Source organism: Sitodiplosis mosellana, unplaced genomic scaffold (assembly GCF_009176505.1).
Source record: "Sitodiplosis mosellana isolate CC-2019 unplaced genomic scaffold, AAFC_SMos_1.0 Smas_scaffold_6191, whole genome shotgun sequence".
In the NCBI taxonomy this organism is placed as follows: domain Eukaryota; kingdom Metazoa; phylum Arthropoda; class Insecta; order Diptera; family Cecidomyiidae; genus Sitodiplosis; species Sitodiplosis mosellana.
Genome location: NW_022601432.1, coordinates 2,374,480 through 2,399,126, shown reverse-complemented (window position 1 = coordinate 2,399,126; position 24,647 = coordinate 2,374,480). Strand labels below are relative to the sequence as shown.

Below are 24,647 nucleotides of genomic sequence, written 5' to 3'. Positions count from 1 at the left end.
ATGATTGCTAGATTTTTTTTTACATCAAACGCTCGCAATCAATTGTGCTGATTACTTTAGTCAGTTATTTGCTATTGTGATCAAATTTACTCCATAATGCACATAAGTATCCGCAATAATAATCCAAGATGTCGTATTTCTTATAAGCAACGCACACACATGCTTTGCATCGCAATTCTCAAACGATTTAATGAATACGAGAGTAAGAGAGAGAGAGAGAGAGAGAGAGAGAGAGAGAGAAAAACAACGAAGAACGATTCAACAATAGTACGCATTATGCACATTTGCATGCAACACTGAATTCACATTCACGATTTTGATCTGATTTAAATATTCGGCCGTTTCAATGTGTGTATGTGTGTTTTTACCCAAAGCGCAAATCTTATGCATAACTTCAATTTAATAGCACGCAATTTTTCTTTTCCTTTGCATGAACGAGCGCATAGATCTCTTGACAGGCAACCGAATCTCTGCCCTAAAAAAAAAATCGGAACAAAAGGAGGAGAAAAAAAATCAAGTTGTGCCAGAGCCGATGAACAGTGTCAGCAGTCATGTCATGTTATTTAGATGATATCACCATATAATTGTACAAATTAAACTGCCATACGGTATACAGAGATAAAGAAAGAGAGAGAAAAATCGCATTTACTTCCTCTCTCTCACTCACTCCACAATGAACAAAAAATGAAATCAATCTAATTATGCTCTTGGGATCAAAATCGACATTCACACAAAAAAAAAGGATCGGAAAAGTACAATATGCCAACCCTCATACGGATCAATTACTTGGGCTCATTTACAGTATTTAACGATTTATTATACGAAGCATGGAAAAAAAAACTGTAAAATGTAATTTTCTTGTTGAATAAAGTTTTCGATTTTTTTTTCAATTGTCGAAATGAACAGCCAAAGTATGGGCAAAAAAAAACTTTGCACAAAGTAACAATGCAAGTAGCATTGTTCCACATTTTTAATACCCCTCGAACGTCAACAATGGAAATCGTGTTCTCTTTCTCTCTCTCTCTCTCTCTCTCTCTCTCTCTCTCATTTCCAATGAATAAACGGAAATGTTGAAAATTTAATCGCATTTTGAAAAACTCCAGCTTTTGTTGACAGCTACAAACATTTTGCTGTGATTTCAATGAGTGCATGTTTCTTTTTAAATCTGGCTAATCTTGATTACACATTCGACAAAAAGCAACGTAAATAAAGTCAAATGGAAAAGAAGGGAAAAAAAATCGTTTGTGTTATTTCCTTTCAAATTGGGCCGTTGCAAGATACGGTTTGTTTATTTTCCATTTTTGGCTATTTATTTCTCTTGATGTGTGAATGGGATCGTTAAATTATTTCCACCTCAGAAAATTGGTTTGATCATCCTATGGACGAAAATGACCGTTCGCATTTCTACGTTCTCTTGATATTTATGATTTTTCAAAATATTTATGCACTTTTTGTGCGGCCAAAATGCTTTCACACTACATTTCATCCAGATGCGCATCGTCAGAGAAGCGTTCACATATTTACAAATTGCCAGCGAACGTTTCTTTCTCAAAGCTATTCCCCGAAGATAGAGTTTTTACGTCGAAATGAAAATAGTGTGCGTTGGAAAACGGATATTTTACATAGTTTTCGGTGATGCACTTAGTTCAATCGTGAATTATTAAAATTCTAATTTATATGGAATACGATGAATTATGCACAATACATATTTGATAAGTGCATATAGCATCAAAGTACTTTTCTCCCAACTCGATGATGATGATTGTTCGGCGTGTGGGTTGAACGCTAGAATATTATTTAAATGGAGGGTTTTTGGTGGTTGCAATTCTATTTGCAAAAAATTAATACCTCTCGAAAACAAAAGCTGCTCATTTGATAAGGGACCAACAACACTCATTCCCTTGCACGCTTTCACGCTCATTCATTCGCTTTTGCTCAGCGATATGATTGTTTTTGTTGCGGTGGTGAGATACTGGAAATTAATGTGGTTCTCAGATGTGTTTGGCATCGAAACGCTCGCACCGTATATGATGCACGTACTGATGAATGTTAAATTGTTAATGCCTAGCACAGAACAAAGGATACTATTTATCAACATTATTACAAGCGATTACGTTCATCACACAACACATTCACAACCCGAAATTGTAACTCTCTGTACGCGCGCTAGCTCACTCTCACATTGGTTCGGGTAAATTTGCATGCATTTTTAAAATGGTTCCTGTGTGTGTTTGTGTGTTTGCGTAGTTTGAACCGTTTAAAGTGTGCAATTCAAAATATTTGGGATATCAAGGGTACCGTATTGTGTGCGGAACAGAATAAAAGAAGAAAAATGACAGACGATTTGCGTATGAATTTGCGGCCCAAAATATGGAAATAAATGAGCGATGCCCGACAAGAGAATGCGAGAGAATGGGAGAGAGAGAGAGATCCTAGACGCAAGTCAACACCATTCAAATACCTAATTACAAACAATTAGTTAGCCCAGTAAAAAAAACACATTGAAACCTATTTGTGGATTTTGAATGAATGTGGTGATTGCGATATCGTGTGGCGCACAAATAATAATACGAATAACTACCAATTTACAGTACGCATAAATGTTAAGGACTTTTTTCTCTCGCTCTCTCTCACTCCGTTTCTTTTTTCTAGTTCTTCTTCTGAAGAAACACTTTTGTTACGCCACATAAACGGCAGCGCACATTTATCAATTCCGTACGATCGCAATCGTCTTGCCAATGATCTCGATACGATTGCGTATTTGGATTTATTCACAAAAATGAAATGGAAGAAAGCGGAGCAAATCAAATGGTAGAAAAGTCGAGTCGACACATACCTTGGATAAATTAATATTTATGAAACGAACCCTTTGATCTTGATCTATGATATTTTTGGCTATTGCAACCAAGTGTTTCGTTTCGCTTGAGTCTCAATGGTGACACATTTTACGACTTTACGTCTAATTTTGAAGTTCTTGCTGTTGTTTTTTCGGTTCGATCGTTGTTGTTGTTGTTGTCTTTTTCATTCCATCGTCATTACACACGGAGCAGACGACGCAATGCTGTCTTTGGATACTCAATTGGCAATGGCAAAATGGTGTATGTGTGATGATTTCGGCGACGGCACAAATTAACTTGAAAAATTTTCTATGCTTCGTCTCCCTCTCTTGGTTGACTGTAAATTTGTCACTTCAGACGACTACTGTTTCTCGATATATATATATATATTTTGAAGGATGTTTTCACATGCGACTTATATCTTTTCTCATCAACACAAACACGTTATCACTTATGCGTAACTGAAAAAAAGCGCACATCACTTCGGTTCGTCTAGCCAGTTTGGTTCGTCTGTATGAACAACGAATAATCGTAAATTTCAAACAAACAGTTGCACCACACACGCAAACACTCTCACTCTTATTCGCTTACAAAATATTGTTCGATCCGTGTAATTTTGCTGAATACGTACACTACGGCTTTGAATGATTTCAAAAGAAGAGCAAAAAAAATGCGCGCGACTATGAACAACTCAACGGTTGAGAATTTTTGAATTCTGCTTCGACTCGTTACGATCCGTGCACGGCGACGATTAAACGTTGTCTCACTCTCTGATCTTTTTTTTTATTTGCATTTCATTTTTTTCTACAATTTGATGCTTTTTTTTCTTTCGCTCTTTCTATCTATTCTTGCTAAGAACAATTTATGCGAACATTAAGAAAAAGCAGAAGAGGAAGAGATGAACAAAATAGGATGATCAAATCGTTTCCTAATGCAAACTGATATTTGATTGCTTAATTAAATTTTCTAGTTCTGCTGATGCTCCAGAATTAATTAAAAAGAGAGTCGGCAAACGGCAGCAGCAATTCCATGCAATGTAATTGAAATGATCTTGAACCTGTTTATTTACACAATTCGATAAAGATTTGCATCGGTTTGCATTGATGTGTGTGAGAGAGAGAATGAAGAGTGTTTTTAAGCCGTGTGATCAAAACAAAATATGCTTTTGTTTACAGAGATTATGTTGTTTAGTTTGTGTACTTTTTTGAAAATTAAGCAAATAGTTTAACGATGAGCTAATCGAATGTCGAACGAATGGATGGTCGATCTCGAAATTGTCGATTCCTCTAACACTGTGCTAGTTTATTATTTTTTTCTTCTATTTTTCTGTTATTCCATTTGAATTTCTTGCCACTGAGATTTCAATTTTGTTTTTTAACTTCATTAATTCATTTTCGAAACACGTTTACATGTGCAACTCATACACAATTCACTGCGCTTAAAGCATCTCACGCTCTTGCTCCTTCACTGGCTGTCTCTCTGTGTGTATATACCACAACCGTTCGTCACGAATGTTTGTAAACAACTGAATTTAGTTTAGTTACCGTCGTCGATTGTTAGCTGAGAGCGGTCTCTTCATAGGTTCTTTTTCTGCTTGGTGGTTGCTCTATACATTGTCTGTGTGCTGTCTGTTTTACGCACTGCTGCACGGTTGTTGTGTGTTGCGTTGCATGTGCCTATGGATGTATGAATGGAGTGTACGGTAGGGAAACGACGTGTGTTTCTTGTCGTCGTCGTCGTTGTTGTTGTCGTCATCGTGGTTCTCGTCCTGCAATTTTTTTTTTCTGAAGCACTTTGATGCTTGTACAAGAGAGGCGAAAATGCATTTTACCTTTTTTTTCTCAAATAGTGATGGCATTTTCGGTGGTGTATATGTGCTTTCGGGAAAGATGAAAGGACAACCTTGATGCTGAATGCTGATACTCTTATTCGGCTCTTGTGGTTGTCAATGAAGAAAAAGGGTGAATTGGCAAACAATATAGAATGTGTTGAAGTGACACTATTGAAAGCGACTATTTTGTGTCGAACAAGTGGTGTGTGCTGTGCAACTTTGTATCAAATGTGATCATCGAATTCGAAATGAATATAAGCACCGGTGTAATGAAACACTAGAATGGATTATGGTGTATGATTCGCCAAGGTATTTTTTTTTATCTCGTTTTTCTTTTCAAAAAGCACTAACATTATTCCATCGATCGCATCATGTGTAACAAATCTCGGCGGTATCGAGATCGAATAGCCAACATATATTAGACAGGGGGCCCAATTTTCACCCATTGATAGCGGCATTTTTTTCAAAGATCAAACGATGATCAAACACACACACACACACACACACACACACACGAGAGAAAGAAAAGATACACACATTAACAGATTATTACAAGAGTCTATCTGACAAAATAATGTCTATAATCTGGTCGAGATTTTTTTCTTTATCTAAGTTCTGAGGCTCAGCGCGCCATTCAGGAAAGGGAATCTATAAAGAAAAAGCAGAGACTTGTTTCGTATCAATTTTTTTGATCATCGTATGTGTGTGTGTTTTTTTTTATGTCATCAGAGATGACAACCGTGCACACACATGGACGAATTCGACAAGTCGATGAAAAGCCATCATCGAAGTAAATATTTATCTATTGTTTGAGCAAAGTCTATTGATGGCTCTCTTTCGTGTCGACTTTTTTTTTCTCTTCATTTCGGCAACGCTCAAGCAAACGTTTTGAATATACATATCGAACCGTATATTTAATGAGATAATAATAACAATGAAGTGCAGCATAAAATAAAATAATAAGGTAAAGAGACGAAGACGAAAAAAGAAAAAAAAATCTTTACACCATTTCCAGAAAAAGAAGTTTTTTTTATAGAAGAGAAAGAGATAACAAAGAAAGGAGAACGGCGTAATGATAATAATGATATTGCGGTAAAAGTACAAAGTGATTGTGCTAGGCGCGCGTAATGTCAATACATCATAGCAATGGACACGTTGCTGTTGCCGGTTGAAGGTTGATCTGCCAATGCAATGCAACGAAAGCACATCGTCGCATATGTGTTTCATTGGAAGAGTGAGAGACAGAAAGGAAGAAGTGTTTCACGGTTGCTCGGCCAAAATGAGCCAAATAGATAGAAAAAACAACAACAACAACAACAATAACAACACAACAACCCGAGAAAAAAAAAACAGAAAAATGAACATGTGAATTTGAAGCGAGAAACAAAAAAAGAGCGCACGAAGATAAACTGCCGAAATGAATAAACCAATGTTTTGGAAATGGTTCTTTTCACACACACATACTTGAAAAAGAGCCGAGAAAACGCAATTTGACTGCAATTCATGGTGCGTACACTCATGAAAAACGAGCCGACTCTCTGGCCGACCATTGAGGACACATAGATATCGCTTGCTTTTCACTTTTATTCTACTGCTCTCTACCTCGGATTCGTTCTTTATTTTCTCTTCTCCTTCTCTATCCTTTATGTTCATGATCCAAAACGATCCCTGTAATTACCTTTTTTTTTCTACCATGGCTTTTGTTTTGCTTCTGTACTCAACTTCCTTCATGCATAAATGGCATTTTTGGCGGTCATGCACACAGTGTCTCTCTCTCTTTCTCTCTATTCTCTTTCGCTTTGTCTCGAAAAATTTGAATTTCGGTTGAAAACCACCAAACACTACAATTGCATCTATAAGTGAATGCAGATTGAATGCATTACAATTGTGTCGCATTTCAATTTTCGATGCAATTGTAAGAAGATCGAAATGACCAACAAAACAAGAATGGGACGATGATTGATACGGATTCATTTTCCCACTCTTTGATTTTTTTTTCCTTTCAAATTCGTTTATTCATTCGTTCACGTTTGCCTTCAAATAGCACGCCTGGTGCGCACGGTATAAATGCGTTTACTATTCATCATTCGTAGCCCGACATTATGCATAACGATTTATAAAAGGAGGTGGGACTTAAAGTAACAACTAAAGCATAAAACACATCGTCTTATTATCTTATTCGTGCTTGGTGTTTTTAGTCGTTGTCTCTCTTCGTGTTGTTGTCGTCGTCGTCGTCGTCGTCGTCGTCGTTGTTGTCATCTTTAACTCTATCATCTGTTAACAGCCGTGGTGATATTTCATTTGGATGCAGGCAGGTTTTTGATTTACGTTCAACTCGTACACAATATTGAATTCAGTGTTTCAATATCAGTGTCACTGACTGAGGATAATATCGTCTCTCACTTTGAAAATCTTCTTTTCAATACTTATTGGAAACATCATCAATGGATCAACACCAACATTCAGACAAATGAATTCCATTCGCATCCATTCCACTGCACTCTCATTCTAATCGTAACACATAAAGTACCCCATTTAGCTTTTAATTCATAATCGGATCATGACGTAATAACACTCTTCACAACCGAATTTTTCATTCTTCTGATCCGCTGAATCGTAAGCATCTTGGAATATGGATCGATATTTCTTCTCGAATAGCAGTTACAATTCTGAGACACTTTAATTCCTTTAAATGAGTCTCAAACTATGACAAACATTTCAAGACGCTATTTATATGCTTTCAACCAAAATTTCTAAGTATCGCTTAACACTTCTGCACGAAAAACACCCTTGTTTTCATTTGTTGAAACATATTTCAGTTGATTACTTGGACACTTTTTTGCACATCGATTCCACAGTGGGGACACAACTTGAGATGAAAGTATTGCAGCAAGTATCCTTGCTAGGTTCTGCAAAGTATGCGTTCGGTTATCGGTTAATTTTATTAACGCAGTTTACTTTTTTGCTTATCGAAGTTTTGTAAAGTTATTTGAATCAATATCTCGACCACTAATGCCTTATTATTTACAGTTAATACGTAGCCAGCGTAAAATTAAACAACTCACCTAAACATATCAACCCCAAGAATCTGCTTCACTTCACTTCATTGTTTACAATCACTTTTTGATAACAAAAATTTACGATTTCGTTTGATTGTTGTTTCAAATGGCTACAAAATATCGAAACATTCCTCCATTGTAAATTCTTTATTTTCAAAGAACATCAGATGACATGTGGATTGAGTAGCAGTATGAATTTGTTATGGTGTCCAATTCAATACTGTACAAACACAGGGAAGAATGGTTGAGATTTTTGGTACAATAGATTTTTTTCGTAAAAATAATCCAAAATTAAGATATCTAAGGCAAAATTCATTTTTTCAGACAAAATTTGTATTTGTACCAAAAATCTCAACCATTTTTCCCTGTGTGTACTTATTCTCATAAAATGACTTCATCTAGCTCAACTAATTGACCATTAAGCATCCTTGGTAATAGGAGATCGGTTTTAAATCGGATCCAAAATTTCAAAATTCATCTTGCAAAAACAATTACCCTCACTTAGGATTTTCCATCTTGCCATCACCTGTTTATTAAGTTTATTTGTCTTATCAGCAATTCGAATGTTCTGAAACAATAGTTTTCTAAAGAATTTTTTGCAAAAAATCGTAACACGATGAAAATGAGACAGAATATCCCTATTGATGTTGAAAAAATTGCATCTCATTTTCATCATGCTACGTTGATCCACTACATAGAATTTCTACGAAATCGGAGTTCCAAAAACAGCAATACGAAAACCAATCATGAACGATTTTTCTTCAAATGTTGCGTTCATTTTTCATTATTTGCGAACAAATCCGCTTGATTATTGATTGCAAAGGGGGAGAAACATGTTTCATTCGAAAATCAGAAATTTTCCTTTGATATTTCATCAAAATGTTACGTGCATAGTTTTTTTTTAAATGGTTTGATTTGTTCAAAATGTGTCTATTCGTGAGTATTTTAAAGATCATTCCGTTGATCCTTCAGAACTCATATTATAAACGCTTGAGCATCTTTTCGAATAAGCAACACCCTTTGATTAGGTAATATCTTTGAATATGCTTTAAGGCATATTTCACATCATCGTAAATATGTTGTTCGAGATGAATGTGTTGATTTTACCCGTCTTAGGAAATGTCGTGAGTCAGCCATCTATTGGCTTTTATTCTAACTACAATCGAAGTGAGCAAACAGACGTTACTCTGCAAAGCACCGCTTGACAAAGCTGCTTGTAAAAAATTTATTCCTAGTTCTAGAAAGCTCGGGAACAATAAAAAAATATCTCAAGATCATCAAGTGTTGGGTTAGGAAATGTGGGATATGTTTTGAGAAAAAGCAAATATGTGTGGACAATGATTGAAAATGGGTTTATACCTAAGGAATATTGTAAATGATGAGATGCTGTGATCGTTCACTTTTTTACTAGCGGCAAACCACTTAGGCATCTTTTCTACGTGCATTAACCCCATTGTAAGACATTGATTTGGTACTAAAAATGTATATCATTTACGTCATGGCCACCAAAGCAGCAATTACACAATCTAATTGCTTTTTCAGATTGAATAAATATACCACTGAAAATTGCAGTAACAAATTAAAAACTCTAAGTTAAGTAAATAAAAATCATTGTTTTGAGATGGTTTTGCCAATGGGTAAATGCCTATGACGACGTAATTACATGACCCGAAAAAATACTCACTGTTTTGCTGGTCATATAACCAGTTCATTATACTTTTAAAGGCAATGCAAATGAAGTGAAGTCTCAGTTTTCGAATAAATATATCAAACTGAAATGGAACCAAGAAACATTCAGACAGGGTTTAAATGAAGAAAAAAAAATGATTCAAGTCGAGCAGATGGATTCGATGGATATTTCTTCATTTTCTAAATTTTACGAGATTACAAAATCTAATGTCGCATCAAGTTAATGATAGTAAACAATAGTTTAAAAAAAATAAATATCAATAAAAAAAAAGAATTGAATTCATTCTCATTTAATATGTTTTGTTTATGCACTTTTACATGTTTCGCATGTATTTTGCATGTATACTCTGTGTGAGAATTTCGTGTATTGATGTAGAAAAATCACATTTAGGTATAAGTTTAGCGTTTGAATTAAAAGAATCAATGGATACGCTGCAAAAGCGGTTCAGACATTGTTTTCTTATTCATTTCTATCCATAGACGACAATTCGGTGAAAACCACGTCAAAAATTCGCAACTATTTTATTATTAATTGTTTTCTTCTCTGTTGTGTCCAAATTCTCATTATGAATTTGTTCCATATTTTTGTTGTGTTTTCTTTTAATTTTTCATTTGTCTTGACATTATTGTGTAAATATCATTGTTCCAATTTCCCCGAAAAAAAATAATGGATCAATTAATTGTTTCGTTCTTGTCTTTTGCTGCGCAGCCTTTGTACAGTCAGCGGAAGAATAGTCGGTAAAATAGATAAATTAGCTAGAATAGATAAGTGTTTTTTGTTTTGTTTGTTGTTGTTGTTACGATGACAAATGAACAAACAGAATAACGTTCAAGGGACGATAAAACAGATAAAACAAATGAAAAAATGTAGAGGAAAAAGAGAGCTCCGAATTCGATCAATCGCCAATCCCAGCAATGTATGTGATTCACTCGAACTCGAGAATTTTCTTGTGATAGAACAACATGTATCTGAAAGATCAAGAGAAAAAAAAACAAGATGAATAACATTGAAATGTGGATCGCAATGTTTGGCCAAATGAATGTGATAAAATGTTCGGCAACTCACCCTTCGCTATCTAATACTTGTTTTAGTGTAGCCAACGTAATAATATGATCATCACATTTAACCCAGACATCTTTGTGATGCCGAACATAGGCGGTGTAGTGACCAATATCGAGTGATCCAATGTGATTTATGACGGCATACAGTGAGTATCGGCAATCACCGCTGCGATCGTCAATGCGTTGCGCCATAAACGGTGTCATATCCAATTCGGACGGAAATGAAATAAACGTTGAAATTTTCTTATTCACTGAACTGGAATGTTCGAAACGTTTCAAATGGAAACTGGCCACAATTGGCAGCGTACGCATTGACAATTGTTTCGTTGATTCTTGATACGTTTTGCATGAGGAGCATTTAATTTTGGCGCTTGAACCGAGATGTTCGGCGCGTGTAAAACGTTCAAGGCAGTCAATTAACGATTTTGGTGGGCCACAACCCTGTTGTACTTCGCCCAAATCAAGCGATATATCCCAGAATGGATCGATCGTTGTCGATACACCCTGACACGATTGACACACCACATCACTCTGTAATCGTCCCGTAAATATTTGATCGATAATGCAACTACATTTGGTCGGATTGTTCGTTGCCAATCCGTCACGTTTGTCTTTCTCTTTTTCACTGGCAGTCTGTGCATTTTTACAATGATGATGCAATATATCGAGTGTGGCGATAAAAAATTCATGGGCATCTTGTTGCTCATAGCCGGCTAAATGTCGTGCATGATTCCAAATTAAATGTAACAAACGATGCAACGAAATCGGACCTTTGGCGCCCGAATAAAATTCCTGAAATAGACGCGATATTTCGCATACCAAACATCTGGCCGACATTTTTGGTGAGCACTCATGCCGTTCCGATATAAAATAACGATGAAGTAATGGTGTATGAATAAGCGCTTGAAAAATGCAGTTCATGAAACAGGTGGAGCCCAAATTCAGTAAGCCACGCAAACCGATCGTTGTCAATGAGCTCATGTATCGCCGTCGTGGATACTGAAGTAATGCATCGATGCTATTGCTAGTTGTTGTCCATGGTCGCCATGAAATGCTTTTATTTAAACTCCTATTCGAATGCGAAAGAAATGTTTTTGAAAAACAAATAGAGTCAGCACATTGCGAGAGAAGTAGGCGAAATTGACGAAAACATCTCATATTTTACCTGGCTTCTTTTCGTAAGTGTTTCTCTGCCATTGCATAACATTCGGGATCGTAAACAAAGTCACGGCACGCATGACAATAGATCATACCAAAGCCTAGTTCAAGTGCAATATTGTGTCGTTTTGTTTCCAAGTGTTCCATTATGTGTGGGCCTCTGCATCCAAAGTGTATACAGTGCAGACAGGAATAGAGCTGCGGTCCAGAGCTACCGCATGTGTAACATAAACATGATAATGCCTAAAACGAAATTACATTGTACATTGACGTTAAAGTGATACACAGTTCGAAATGCAGCAAGTAAATAAGCCAGGGCACAATAAATGTAGACTTGATTCGATTGGGCTCATTTTTACGAATTGCGAGTTATGAGATGTGACTCCGAATTTTAACTTTTCACATCGCACATAATCTCAGTCAGCCAAGAGTACGCCACCATACAAATAAAGTTGGATATTGCAAAGATCGTACTCACCTTTTGTCGTCGCGCCTCTTGCGATACGCACGTACTGAATATTCCATGGATGACATTGAAAGCAGTTGGTCCAAATTCTTTAAAGTACTCGCTAAAATGTTCGCATGAAGCGTTCATAATTTATGTATCTTATGCTTGCCTCCTTGATTCTGTCGTTTATCTAGTATCAATTTCAGTCGATGTGATTCTCTTGGATCTAATGAATTGTGTTGTTTGCAATCAGTGCCTTGTCGTTCATTCGATTCACCTTGTGGTCCGTAATTTTTTTTTAAATAAAAGAAAAACAATGTGAGGATTTCGATCCCTCGAAAATAACACGTTCAGTCGATCGAGTCCGATTCTGGTGGCGTTTTTCTTTTCTCTTGTGTTTTTTTTCTCGTCGTCGTCCCGAAGTTCTTCTTCTTGTGTCGGAGAAAAAAAGGTTCTACTCATTCGTCCCTTTTGATAGACAACACACACATACAATCATTTACACACTGTTTTTTTTTTCAATTTAGTTTCCGTCGACGCAAAAAATTGCTCTCGCTTTTTTTTCTCTTCGTTCATATGTATATATGAAAATGCACACAGAAACGAAGAAAAAATTATGTACTCCGTTGAACTTCGATGGTGGAATGAAATATACACAATTGATTTTCTTTCTCTTCTCTACAGTTCTCGTCTGTGTTCTTCTGCGGTCTGCTGTTAATGGTACTGCTCGTTTTTATTCTCTCTCTCTCTCTCTCTCTCTCTCTCTCTCTCTTTCTCCTTCTCTCTTTTCTTTCCTGTCTTTCTTTCGTTTTCACTGCTTAGCTCTCTTGTGGCTCTGATGTCTTCACGCGAGACAAAAGTGAGTGAGCGTGAACGCAGTCCGAAATATTGACAGATGAAAATTCAAACAACCGAACGTATACAGAGAAAGAGAGTGAGAGAAAAAGAAACACACTCAATTTCAAAAAACACACAACATCCATTGAAAATTCACGCATTCAACACTGTACTGTGTTCCGTTGCGTGTGTGTGTGTGTGTGTGTGTGTGTTGTACGAGTCAAGTTTGTGTGTGCATACTACATTGAATCAGCGGCCACTCAGCTGTTTTGTAAAACGCGTTGTGTGCCTCTTGCACACGATTCTGACAATTCGGTTTGCCGTATGCATGTGTATTGGTGTACACAGGCACTTGGTGTCGCGACTTCGATCTGTATGATACGTCACAGGCATACAACGCCACATACAACGTTTCGGCATTTATATCGTTTGTATTTCAATACACACGCACATTTTGACCACAAACGAAACGATCGGTTTGTGGTGCGTTTCGTGAGAGCTGTCAATTGCCGTCGAGTTGAATGCGAAGAACAAGAAGAAGAACGACAAAATGTCGACATACCCAACGCATTTCAATGCGTTCCGTTTACGCGTTAGAAAATCAATTCAATGTTTACATTTTTCATCGGGCGTTTGCATCTCTGGTGATAATTTATTTAATGAATATTCTAGCCATGGATTTGATGGGTTTCATGAATTATAATGCACTTTATGCATGGCATATCATTGGCTGAGGGTAACACTTAAACATGGAAGCTTTACATATTTCCGGCATAGATTTTATGACCTTTAAATTATTCATATGTAGTTGGGATCTATATGCAGAACGATTCGTGTCCACTCACGGTTCGATTGACGCTGATTGACATGAGCGCTCATTGCAGCGGCATTTAAACATTAACATTTCAAATGCAATTAAATTGCAATTGAAAATTTTATTAGCGCAAAATGTTAGTCATCAGAGAAGAGCTGAAGTGGCATCGATTTTTCTGAAATGGTGCACATCGGGGCATGTATTATCCACTTCGAGTCAGTATTTTTGCTTGAAAAGTAAAAAAAAAAAACAAAGATGCTGAATTTGTAATTAAAATGACCAGAAAATGTGTCTCAATCTATCACTAATCTAGAAAAAAAAAACCCTGGCCATTGCCATGGACTTGATAGATTTTATTTCCCAATATTCAAAGCATTTTCGCAGCAACATTGAATCAATTAACAAAACGTAAACACAGTTTGACAATATGATTTGTGACAGAAATTTGCCGAACATTTGACATTTCTATAGTGCTGTGCTATTCTCCTGCATTTTGGATGTTCGAATTTGCAACTCATAATTTGGTATATATGTATACCTATCTACCTAGGCCAATACATGCAACATAACCTCAAAGTTTGATGTTCGAAACGACCGAAAGCAGCTGATCGAAAATGTCAAGCGAGATGTGAAAATGTTTACGAATCAGAATTGGCCATTCGAAAATTGAATGAATTGTGCATCAATGAATGCCCGAATGCAATGAAAATCAAATGCTAAACACATCCGTCGTTCGGAACAGTGTGGATTTTTTTGGAATTTCAATGAAAACTGGCAATTGTCATTCAGTAAATTGCACAACAAATTGGACTTGCGTCAACCATTCATTCTCCATATTCGAATTTCATTCGGGCTTGTTTTTTTCTTTTGGTTTTTTCCTGTATGTCACTTTTTTTTTTTGTTCGTTCTCGTTTTTATTCACTGTAGGTTGTTGAATTTTTTTTTTCCTCTCTTCGCTTTGCTTCTTGTATACACACGATAGAAAGAAGAGTCATGACCAAAGTGAAAAGCTATGTGCTGCGTTAGTATGCACTTCACATAGCGACTGTAACAGCCTAGTGTCAAACAGAAAAATAAAAATTCAATAAATATTTGAAATAACTTGAGAGCGTTTGCGGATAAATTGTGTGGCATTGGACAGTAAGTAGAAGACAAATAATATTTTGAGGAATTTTTTCTTTGATTGGGCAATTTTTTTTTTCGTTTCGTTTTGTGTGTGGTAAATTTATGGGAATTAAGAAAATTCGTTGGAAAAAAAATATCAATTTTGTTTTAAAACCAACGTTGTTGCTGATAATTGTGGCAATGTTTCATTGGATATCGTGTCGTTTTGGATACGGGCTGGACGTTTTCGAAGCAAACGGTGTTCGGGCTTCATTTTTTTTTTTTGCTTCTTTCTTTCTCTCGCTCTTTCCTTCGTTGCTCATTTAATTTTCATTGTTTTTATTTTCGTGTCGATTTTTCTACTTTGAACACAGCAGCAGCAGCAGTAGCAGCAGCAGCGACAACAACAAAAAAATGCTGCCTGCAAATAACTCTACTCTATGTGCTGGCTGTGGTAGTTTTTTTTTTCGAATATACTTTTTTTTTCTCGCTATATTCTTCTACACTTTTTGTTCAGTTCGAAGTTTGTGTTGCGTTGTGTTAGTTCGGTTGCTATATGCCGCGCCACGGCTTGTCGAATTGCTGCTGCGCTAGTATTGGTGCGTTTGAAATGTGAACGAACATTCGATTGCAAAAGCTGCATTGTGTTGCGAGTGTGCAAGACCGGGATAGGTATACAAAACAAAAAAAAACAACGAAGCAGTCACAGTACAATTGTGTGTATCGGTACGTTGTACACGGGCGTACGGTAGCGTCTTGGTAGTGGTAAGGTATACCATTTTCAGATTGGCATTGTGAGTTTGTCTTCGAAATTTCATCTGAAACATTCAGACATTTTTGTTTGTCGTCCGACCGATTTCTTTGAATTCGATGCTCAACTGATCCCAACCACACACACACACACACGCACACAAAAGAAGGATTCCATTTCGCCGTTTTCAATCAATCTCCAATTCCAAAGAGTGAATTTTAATTTGCCGTCAAAATTTTCGTGTATTTCTTCAGTGTTTTAAGAAAAGAAAACAGCGTCTTGAAAATGGTTTAAGTGGTCAGTTAGAACGGGTGAACACACAGAAACCTGCAAACTATCTAGCAAACATCGAATTCGAGTGAGATCTCAAACAAACACACCGTTTGTTCAAATCATCTTCTATTAGTATTGTGTAAGGCTGGTGTGCATACATAGATTTGTTTTTTTTTTCGTTTTCGTTATATATATATATATATATATATATATATATATATGCATTATTGTTTTTTTTCTTCTGTTTCTGTTGTTGTTGATTAATTTCCCATCGTTCATTTGACTATTTCTTTACGACGGGCTTCGATAGAGCTAACACTGCGTGCATTGCAATTTATGTGCGAATACTTGAACGAGGAAAAAAAAACTCACTAGTTTAGAAAAAAAAAGATGCGATGTAAAATCTTGAAATATTGATACGTTGATGACTGTCAAATAGTACACAAGGGAACACAAAATAAAACGAACAGACAGTTTCGTTGCGAATGACAACTACGTTCACTTGACAGAAGAGCTAGAAAAGAGAGAAAAAAGCGCGATACAAGCAGAAAGAGTGTGTGATTGAGAAATAGCGCCAAACAAAACGTGTCATATATATATATATACAAAAATCATAAAACAATTGAGTTTGTATGAAAAAAAAAACGAAGAACAAACCGTAGTTTGAGCGTAGAAAAAGAAGAACAGCAGAAAAAAATGGATAGCGAAAGTAGTCATAGCAATTCGACGTTGGAACGAAAAAACCCACGTCGAAATCGACGACTTCAAAGCAGCAATTCAAATGAGAGCGATTCGAGTGCGAGTTTAATGCAAGTGGATTTTGATGCCCTAAAAAATGATACGGCTTCCATTGCAAATGTAGACAGTTCGAAAGAGGATCCGTTATCACTGCCATCAATGGACGAAACACAAGCTCAAACGCAAAACAATAATGATGACGAAGATGATGAAAAAAGTCCCGCAAACTGTTTACAAAATCGAAGCGATACCGACAATGAAAATGCAGAAAATGCTGAAAACAATGTTGTGAATAATGTTAGTAAAATAAAGTTAGTGCCATTGGAAAAATTGTTGTCGTATACGCATACAACAAATTCAAATTCACAGTGTCAATCGGTCGAAATAAGTTCAGATTCAAGTGATCAGCCACTCGCTGATATCATCAAGACAAATAACAAGCCAGGTCCAAAGAGACGATTTTCAAAGAAGCGTCGCAAACCAAGTTGTATTGACATTAGTTCGAATGAGTCGGACAGCGATGATGCCGGTACAATGGTGCGACAAAAGCCAAAGCACAAATCAAAAGTACACCGTTCACACCAAGAAATCCTTTCGGTTAAAGTTCGATTAAATAAACTGCCATCCAATTTGGAACCGCTTCTCAAACAGTACAATCTTATCGAAATTCGTGATCGAGACCAAAATGTCATTGTATCACGTGAAAAAACACATCGAAACACTGAGGTACACATAAATCTAACCAATTTTCATTCTCTAAATGTTTCAACTAAAAAAAAAAGAAATTGTTTTCTTCTGCGAGAGACGAGATTTATTCAATTGCCAGTTGCCCATTCAAATCCATTTTATTTCCATTTCGTGTCCAGTTATTTACTTCTTTTTTTTTCATGTTGATTTAAACCGGAATCGATTTGTTTCGTTATATCCTTATAGAAACAATCGAAATCGAAATCAAGCACAAAGCGCTTATTAAGTGATGGAAGTAGTGATGCAACCGATGACAGTGTTGTCAAGTTGAAAAGAAATCAAGCCAAAAAACAGGTAACAGATTGATGCAATTTGAGAAAGGAAGAGAGAGAGAGAGAGAGAGAGAAAACGAATGACAAGATTTCCTTCGTTTGAATACAATCAATTGTGAATACACAATCTGATGTTTTGTTGAGATTAATCCAAAAACAAACCTTCAATCAATCCAACTATTGTTCGTTGTTCTAGAAACTAAGTGACAACTGTGAACCGACCACTTCGAAGCGCTCAAGACAATCTGTCAAACAGAATAAGAGATCAGATCGCATAAAGAAACAAAAACCATTGCGCTACAATATTTCCTCTGAAAGCGACAACCAAAACGACATCAACGACACCGACGACTCAGTAAGCATACACCGATTTTCAATATAAACACAATGCATTCATTTTTGAATAGAAACTAATACATACACACAATTTCGTGCATTCAAACAAACCGAACGTGTTAGAGCCCCAACAAATCGAATCCAATCGAAACACCAGTAGTGTGACATTCAAAAAAAAAAATCCGGTCATTTTCTATAACCAACGATCCGAATTTTGTGAATACGATACCGTTTTATTTCAGCGTCGCACTTTTTCTTTCGATGCAAAGCACGTGCCAATCCATTCCATCGAGCACATGTTAGCGACAATCAAGCCATTGTTTTGTTCAAATTGGTTTTTTTGTTTGTTTTGAATAAAAAGAGAAATCTGTGTTGAGTTCATTAGTTCTAATTGATTTTTTTTTCTGGAATGATTTTGACTGATTCAATAGGTTGAGAACAACAAGAGGAAAATGCGGAAAAAGAATGTGCCGAAATCATCGACCGATGTCACCGATTCGAACGGTGCATCCAATTCAGAAGATGAAATTGAAGAGAGTAAAAGTAACGAAAGCGAAGAGGACATCCGAATGAAGCGAAAACGTCAAGTGGCCGTCAAGAAGAGCAGCAATGATGATGATGATGACGATGAAGATTATCCCAAACCGTAAGTTATTATTATGAACAATGGCTGAATCGATTTTTGAAATTAATTGGATAAAGAAACGGAGAAAAAATTTAACGATTTCATGGAAATGTGGTTAACTTTTGAATCAACAAAAAAATATACGAAAAAGTTACACTGCAAACGACAATGTGTAAACGATTTGATTCTTTTGAAATAGTGCGAAACACAGACGTCGCAAGCGAATCAGAAAGAATTCGAGCAGCAGTGACGATGATGGGGAGATGGGTACGCCAAAGAAACATGGCCGAAAAAATATCCGCAAGGTGATACGAAGTGCCGATTTGGAGGTGGAAACAAAAGAGGCTGCCAAACGTGAGGCCGAACGCAAGAAGCGTATCGAAGAACGGCAAAAATTGGTAAATAATGACACCGATAAAGAGTTTAAGTAATGTGTTCTATAAATTTTTCACTGATTCGATTTCGAAAAATTTTAGTACAACGAAATGTACGATAACAAACTGGAGGAGATAAGTGAGCTTGACAAATTGGTATTGGATTTTGATCCCGAAACAAAGGAGGAATTGATTTCGGTGGATAGAAAACTAGTGAAAAAGCTGAAACCGCATCAAGGGCAAGGTGTTAAGTTCATGTGGGATGCATGCTTCGAATCGATTGAGAAGATCAACGAAAACCATGGTGGCGGTTGCATTTTGGCCCATTGCATGGGTCTTGGTTAGTTTGAAATCATATTCTATTTACCATACTCTACATTGCAAAATATCACCCGCATGAAAATAAATGGTTATCAAATGATTTTGCATTGTAATTACAGGTAAAACGTTACAAGTCGTTGCGTTAGTGCATACACTATTGACGAACAGTGAGGAAACGGGCGTGGAGAAGGTATTGATCATATGCCCAGTGAGCACGGTTCTGAATTGGGTGAACGAATTTAAAATTTGGCTACGCCATTGTGGCCACAATCGAAACATTGAAATTTTTGAAATTTCCAAGTAAGCATCGAGACCGCGTGAATGTTCCATCAAAATGATGCACAAATGTCTAATTCATTGTCTCTCTTCCCTCCCTCTCCCTCTACCTGGATTTTAGATACAAACAAAATTTGGAACGGGCAAATCGAATCAATGAATGGCACAAAGAGGGCGGTGTACTTATTTTGGGCTATGATATGTTCCGAAATTTGTCGAGCGAAAGTACACGGATTCGAAAAAAGCAACGGGACATCTTTCAAGAGAGTTTAGTGGATCCAGGACCCGATTTGGTCGTATGCGACGAAGGTCATTTATTGAAAAATTCCAAAACATCGCTGAGCAAGGCCGTCAATCGAATTCGTTCGTTGCGTCGCATCGTTCTGACCGGTACCCCACTTCAAAACAATCTCAATGAATACTATTGTATGGTGCAATTTGTGAAACCGAATTTACTTGGAAAATACAATGAGTATTTGAATCGTTTTGTGAATCCAATCACAAACGGCCAATACACCGACTCAACGCCCTTTGATATTCAGATGATGAAGCGCCGGTCGCACATTCTTCACAAATTGCTCGATGGTTGCGTACAACGTCGAGACTATTCCGTGCTCGCACCATTCCTACCGCCTAAACAAGAGTACGTGCTTTACATTCGAATGACCAAACTTCAGGTTGATCTATACAAGGTAAGAGCGCCATTTAAACCACGACTGGTTTTTATTCCGTAAGACAAAGACTAATTGATTGTACCCGAAAAAAAAAAATAAATTGCAGTATTACATGGCCAACAGACCGGCTCAAAGCGAATTTGGCAAGACACGGTCATCAATTTTGTTCCAAGATTTCCAGAATTTGCAACGAATCTGGACACATCCTCGTGTACTGCGATACAATAGTGATCGTTACGAGCAAATGGCACAAAAGAAAAGGTTTATGGCAAGTGATGATGAAGAAGAAGAAGGTTCGCTCAAAGATTTCATCGATGACGAAGACGATGAAGATGATTCCGAAATGGAAAACAGCGCATCGGACAGCTCATCATCATCAAATGGGTCATCAGTGCAATCGGTTCACTCAGACAAACCATCAAACAGCAAAAAGTCACAGGCACAGGCACAGGCACGCCGAACCAGAGCCAATGCCAGAGATTGTTAGTGAAGATTTCCCATCACAAGTTGAATATTAGAACAGAGTACACAATTTTACAATCGAATCGTTCTTTTCCCCCCTCCCCCCATTTTTTCATTAGTCGATCCGGAGCCAATTGAGCCGATAAAGGAAGAGAATCCAACCGAATGGTGGATGCCATTGTGCCCTGAGGAGGAATTGAATAATATCGAATACTCCGGCAAATTGATGCTGTTATTCTCGATATTGGCTGAATGTGAGGCATGCGGTGATAAATTGCTAGTGTTCTCGCAGAGTCTCTTTTCGCTCGACGTCATCGAACACTTTTTGGCGATGATCGACGAAAACACACAAAACCCCAATCCCGATGCCAAACTGGGCGGCTTTACCGGCAGCTGGGCACGTGGTCTTGATTACTTCCGTTTGGATGGTTCAACAAATATCGAAACACGGAATGCCAACTGCATCAGTTTCAACAGTGAGGAAAACTCAAAAGCAAGGTGAGTACAAAATACAGCTCTTTTTTGATGAAAATCATTTTCGAATTTGTTTTCGCCAATCTCTAATTTTATCTGCAGACTCTTTTTGATTTCGACACGAGCTGGTGGCTTGGGTATCAATTTAGTGGCAGCGAATCGAGTTATTATCTTCGACGCTTCATGGAATCCATCTCATGATGTAAGGAATCGAATCTTTTCCATTTTGGTCTTTTTTTTTAATCGCATTTTCCATTTATTTTTCACCCAATGTCGCAAGCTCTTAGGGTTCGTTCTAATCTTGATATTGTTCCATTTCTTAGATTCAAAGTATTTTCCGTGTATACCGTTTCGGTCAGAAGAAACCGTGTTACATTTACCGTTTCATTGCGCTCGGCACAATGGAAGAGAAGATCTACGAGAGACAAGTGACCAAATTGGCAATTTCGAAGCGTGTCATCGATGAGCATCAAATCGATCGACATTACAAAGAGAACGATTTGAATGAGTTGTACAACATTGAAAATATTGATCCAGAAGGTGATCCAATACGGCCTAAACTGCCTAAAGATCGATTGTTCGCCGAACAGCTTCACAAGTATCCTGATCGAATTTGGAAGTTCCACGAGCACGACTCACTGCTAGAAAATAAATCGGAAGAAACGCTGTCGAAAGAGGAAATCGAAGCGGCGTGGAAGGAGTTTGAAGAAGAAAAGAATCGACCAACTGTTCAACAACAGAGCTTCGTTGGATATCCAGCGTATCAAAGAGGTAGGTTTTTTTTTTCTCTCCACCGAACGATCAACTCAAGAAGATTAGATACTTAAATAGAAATTTGGCGATTTTGCAGCACCAGGCGCTGGACCAGTTACATCAAACAATATATTCGGCTTTCGTACGGATATTCTTTTACAATTGCTTAATATAAAAGCACGCCGTACCTATCCAGGCACCTCAAATATTTCGGATATAGTTCCTATGCTACTGAAACACTTGTATGAAACGATGGAAAAGAATGACACATCGGTAAGTAGCGTTAGAGCAATATTGAGCTAAGGATGAATTAGCCTTCACAATTCTCAACAATATTTTTCAATTGAATTTGTCTATTGTTGTTTCTGTAGTTTTATCAAGAGCTGCTTTTCATCCAGCAAACTGAAATGGCGGCACCGTCTCAAGGTAATAACGAAATGGTTTTGAAAACCGAAAATATAAATATTGAAGGGCAGAAAAAAATATTAAAATATTTCTTTTTAATTTGAAGGGAGCTATTTAACACCAGCTGGTCACATAATGCCAGCCTACAGCGGACGAGGCAGACCTCCACTAAATCCACAAAACAGTACCGTTGTAAGTGATTTGTCCACGTTTTTGTTTTAATTCTTCACAACTCTACCTTGATTGGATAGATCGATGATGAAATGAAGACCTTTTACTAACAAAAAGTGTGTGTTCTTTTCATTTCTCTTCTGAACAGCATATGCAACAGCAGCATTTGATTCAGCAGGCACAAAATAGACTAATGAACATAAACAATGGTAATCCACGATTGCCAGCACCTCGCGTAGAACCGCAAGTAATCGAAATTGATTAAACGAGCTTCGAGCCGAAGAAGCTGAATAACCGATGACAACAACAACAACAACAACAGCAACCCGTTTAACCGCCAGGCTTAAATTTGCCAGTGCAAATTGAAATTTGGATCTAAAATCGATCTCTTTTGTTTTTACTTTGGCTTTCAATTGAAAACAATACATTTTTCGTTCTGTTGACACACAAGCCAACACATGAAACATAACTTTGAATCAAAAACCATACGAAAAGAAAAAGAAAACAGAAAATCCTTGGAATATTTGTATTTATTATTAGAACCCACAAATCCGTGTCGAATGTTGATTAAACACAATTTTGTGTTATACGTAACACAACATCCGAATTACGGTCAGTGCTAACCAATCCGTAATACTCTTCCGAAACCACTTCATTCTTGAGACAACGTCATTTCATCCAAAAAAAAACATCGTGGCCACTTGACTCATATTCGATGACACATTCGCAACGGATCCCATTCAAAACCAATTAATTATATAAACATAAAATGTGTACTCTTTCAATTGTTTCATTGAGTTCGGAGAAAAAAGTACGTGTTGGTGCCGGCCCGAAATTGCGATTGATTGATTTCCTCTCAATAATAAAAAAAACAAAGAAAAAAAAATTCAGTACAGGAAATTTTAAGATAGTTTATGTCTTCGCAAAAAAAAAATTAACGTCCTCATACAAGGAATCATTTTCAGCGAAGATTTGTGATACGTAAATGGAAGAGAAATCAATAAAAGAGAAAAAAAAAATGAACAAACAAACGAGAAAAAAACGGTACTGAGAAACTTATATGAATAAGAGAAGCCCGGAAAAGACACATTTAAAAAAATTCAACAATTCAAAAAACTAGCACATGAAGAAGAAAAAAAATACCCAGATATATACAAATATCGAAACATTGAGCCCAAAATAAAATTTAAATTATTACATTTGAAATAGGTTTAACTTATGTTAAAATGCAAGTTTAGCTCATCCAATTCTCTTTTTTTTTTATTGGTTTTTTAAGCAAATTTAATTCCAACATTCTTTCACTCAATACAACATATTTGTTTGCAGCAAAATGTTTTATTCCATAACAGAATCATCTTGATTTTTCTTTTTTTTTCTATCAAATTTCACAGCATAATATGATTTATACCGAAAATTCATTACACAAAAAAAACAAAAATCTTGAGAAACGAAAAAAAAAGATAATGAAAATAAATACATTGGTGGGTATCATCAGTAAATCAGAAGAATAGATGGTTTTAATTGTAGCAATTGTGTTCATATTGAATGTAGTTGCGCAGTGTCAACTTCAATCGATTTCAGGAACAACAGTCAATTGTCAGGTTTCAATTCGGAACAACGGCCAATTCTAGCATCAATTGTCAAAAGGATTGCAAGAGGTAGGTTCAATGTGGCAATGATGAAAGATATTTTCTGAGTCTTAACTTGGAAACATATCAATTTCCCTTTGTAAGCTGGTTTCTGTACGGACGTAATCACTCTTTATCTGTCATTTTGTGTGATTTCTCAAAAACTGGGATGTCAACGCCAATTTAGCGATTGGCTGCATAAAACAAAGAAAAAGTTCAGAGTTACTGTAAGTACCTTCGTAATGATGTCAATATCAATCATATTACTCAAGTAATTAGGTACCAATCAAATTTCTAATACTAAAATTTAGTACGATTTTCGGGAAATTTAGTAGGGGAAGGTGGGGAAATTCGGAACGTGGGGAAATTCGGAACACCGCCAAATTTCGCCGCAAATGAATAGTTTGGGACATGTGAACAACTGTCATCGTTTTCTCTAAACAAAACCTCATATTTCCATTAGCACTTGACGAGTGTGTACGTGCGTCATCGACATGAAATCAAGTCATGAAAATTTAATATTGAGAA

General features: G+C 36.7%; 4 protein-coding genes across 13 annotated transcripts in view; 1 reads left to right on the top strand and 3 right to left on the bottom strand.

Moving 5' to 3' along the window:
• LOC129576707 (protein Wnt-5) overlaps positions 1-4,383 on the bottom strand; it is a 46,455-nt gene extending 42,072 nt beyond the window's left edge. Inside the window, exon 1 of one of the 3 annotated variants that reach the window (XM_055462204.1) lies at positions 4,262-4,383. The gene's annotated coding sequence lies outside the window, so the exon portion shown is untranslated. Of the gene's footprint in view, positions 1-2,836; positions 3,693-4,261 lie in introns of those variants that run through there. The other 2 variants (XM_055462203.1, XM_055462205.1) reach the window with 2 other exon arrangements.
• LOC129576712 (proteasome subunit beta type-6) overlaps positions 1-24,647 on the bottom strand; it is a 50,633-nt gene that overhangs the window by 13,059 nt on the left and 12,927 nt on the right. The window lies entirely within an intron of this gene.
• Positions 9,570-13,755, bottom strand: LOC129576710 (ubiquitin carboxyl-terminal hydrolase nonstop). Its single transcript, XM_055462210.1, has 4 exons — positions 12,115-13,755; positions 11,644-11,879; positions 10,483-11,547; positions 9,570-10,385 (listed from the first exon to the last, which is right to left on the bottom strand). Exons 1-4 carry the CDS (start codon positions 12,229-12,231, stop codon positions 10,343-10,345), a joined length of 1,461 nt encoding a protein of 486 aa, XP_055318185.1. The 5' UTR covers positions 12,232-13,755; the 3' UTR covers positions 9,570-10,342.
• LOC129576704 (transcriptional regulator ATRX homolog) lies at positions 14,631-23,003 on the top strand. Of its 8 annotated transcripts, none has more exons than XM_055462197.1 (17): positions 14,875-15,604; positions 16,174-17,327; positions 17,535-17,642; positions 17,817-17,975; positions 18,388-18,602; positions 18,781-18,979; positions 19,058-19,295; positions 19,396-19,576; positions 19,674-20,244; positions 20,333-20,708; positions 20,808-21,186; positions 21,265-21,364; positions 21,486-21,933; positions 22,013-22,188; positions 22,287-22,341; positions 22,427-22,512; positions 22,640-23,003. In XM_055462197.1, the coding sequence occupies exons 2-17, from the start codon at positions 16,560-16,562 to the stop codon at positions 22,754-22,756; spliced, it is 4,176 nt and encodes a 1,391-aa protein (XP_055318172.1). In that variant the 5' UTR covers positions 14,875-15,604; positions 16,174-16,559; the 3' UTR covers positions 22,757-23,003. The 8 variants fall into 8 exon arrangements, with proteins under 8 accessions (XP_055318173.1, XP_055318174.1, XP_055318172.1 ...); XM_055462193.1 differs by having other exon boundaries at positions 15,219-16,002; XM_055462196.1 differs by having other exon boundaries at positions 15,550-15,604; positions 16,303-17,327.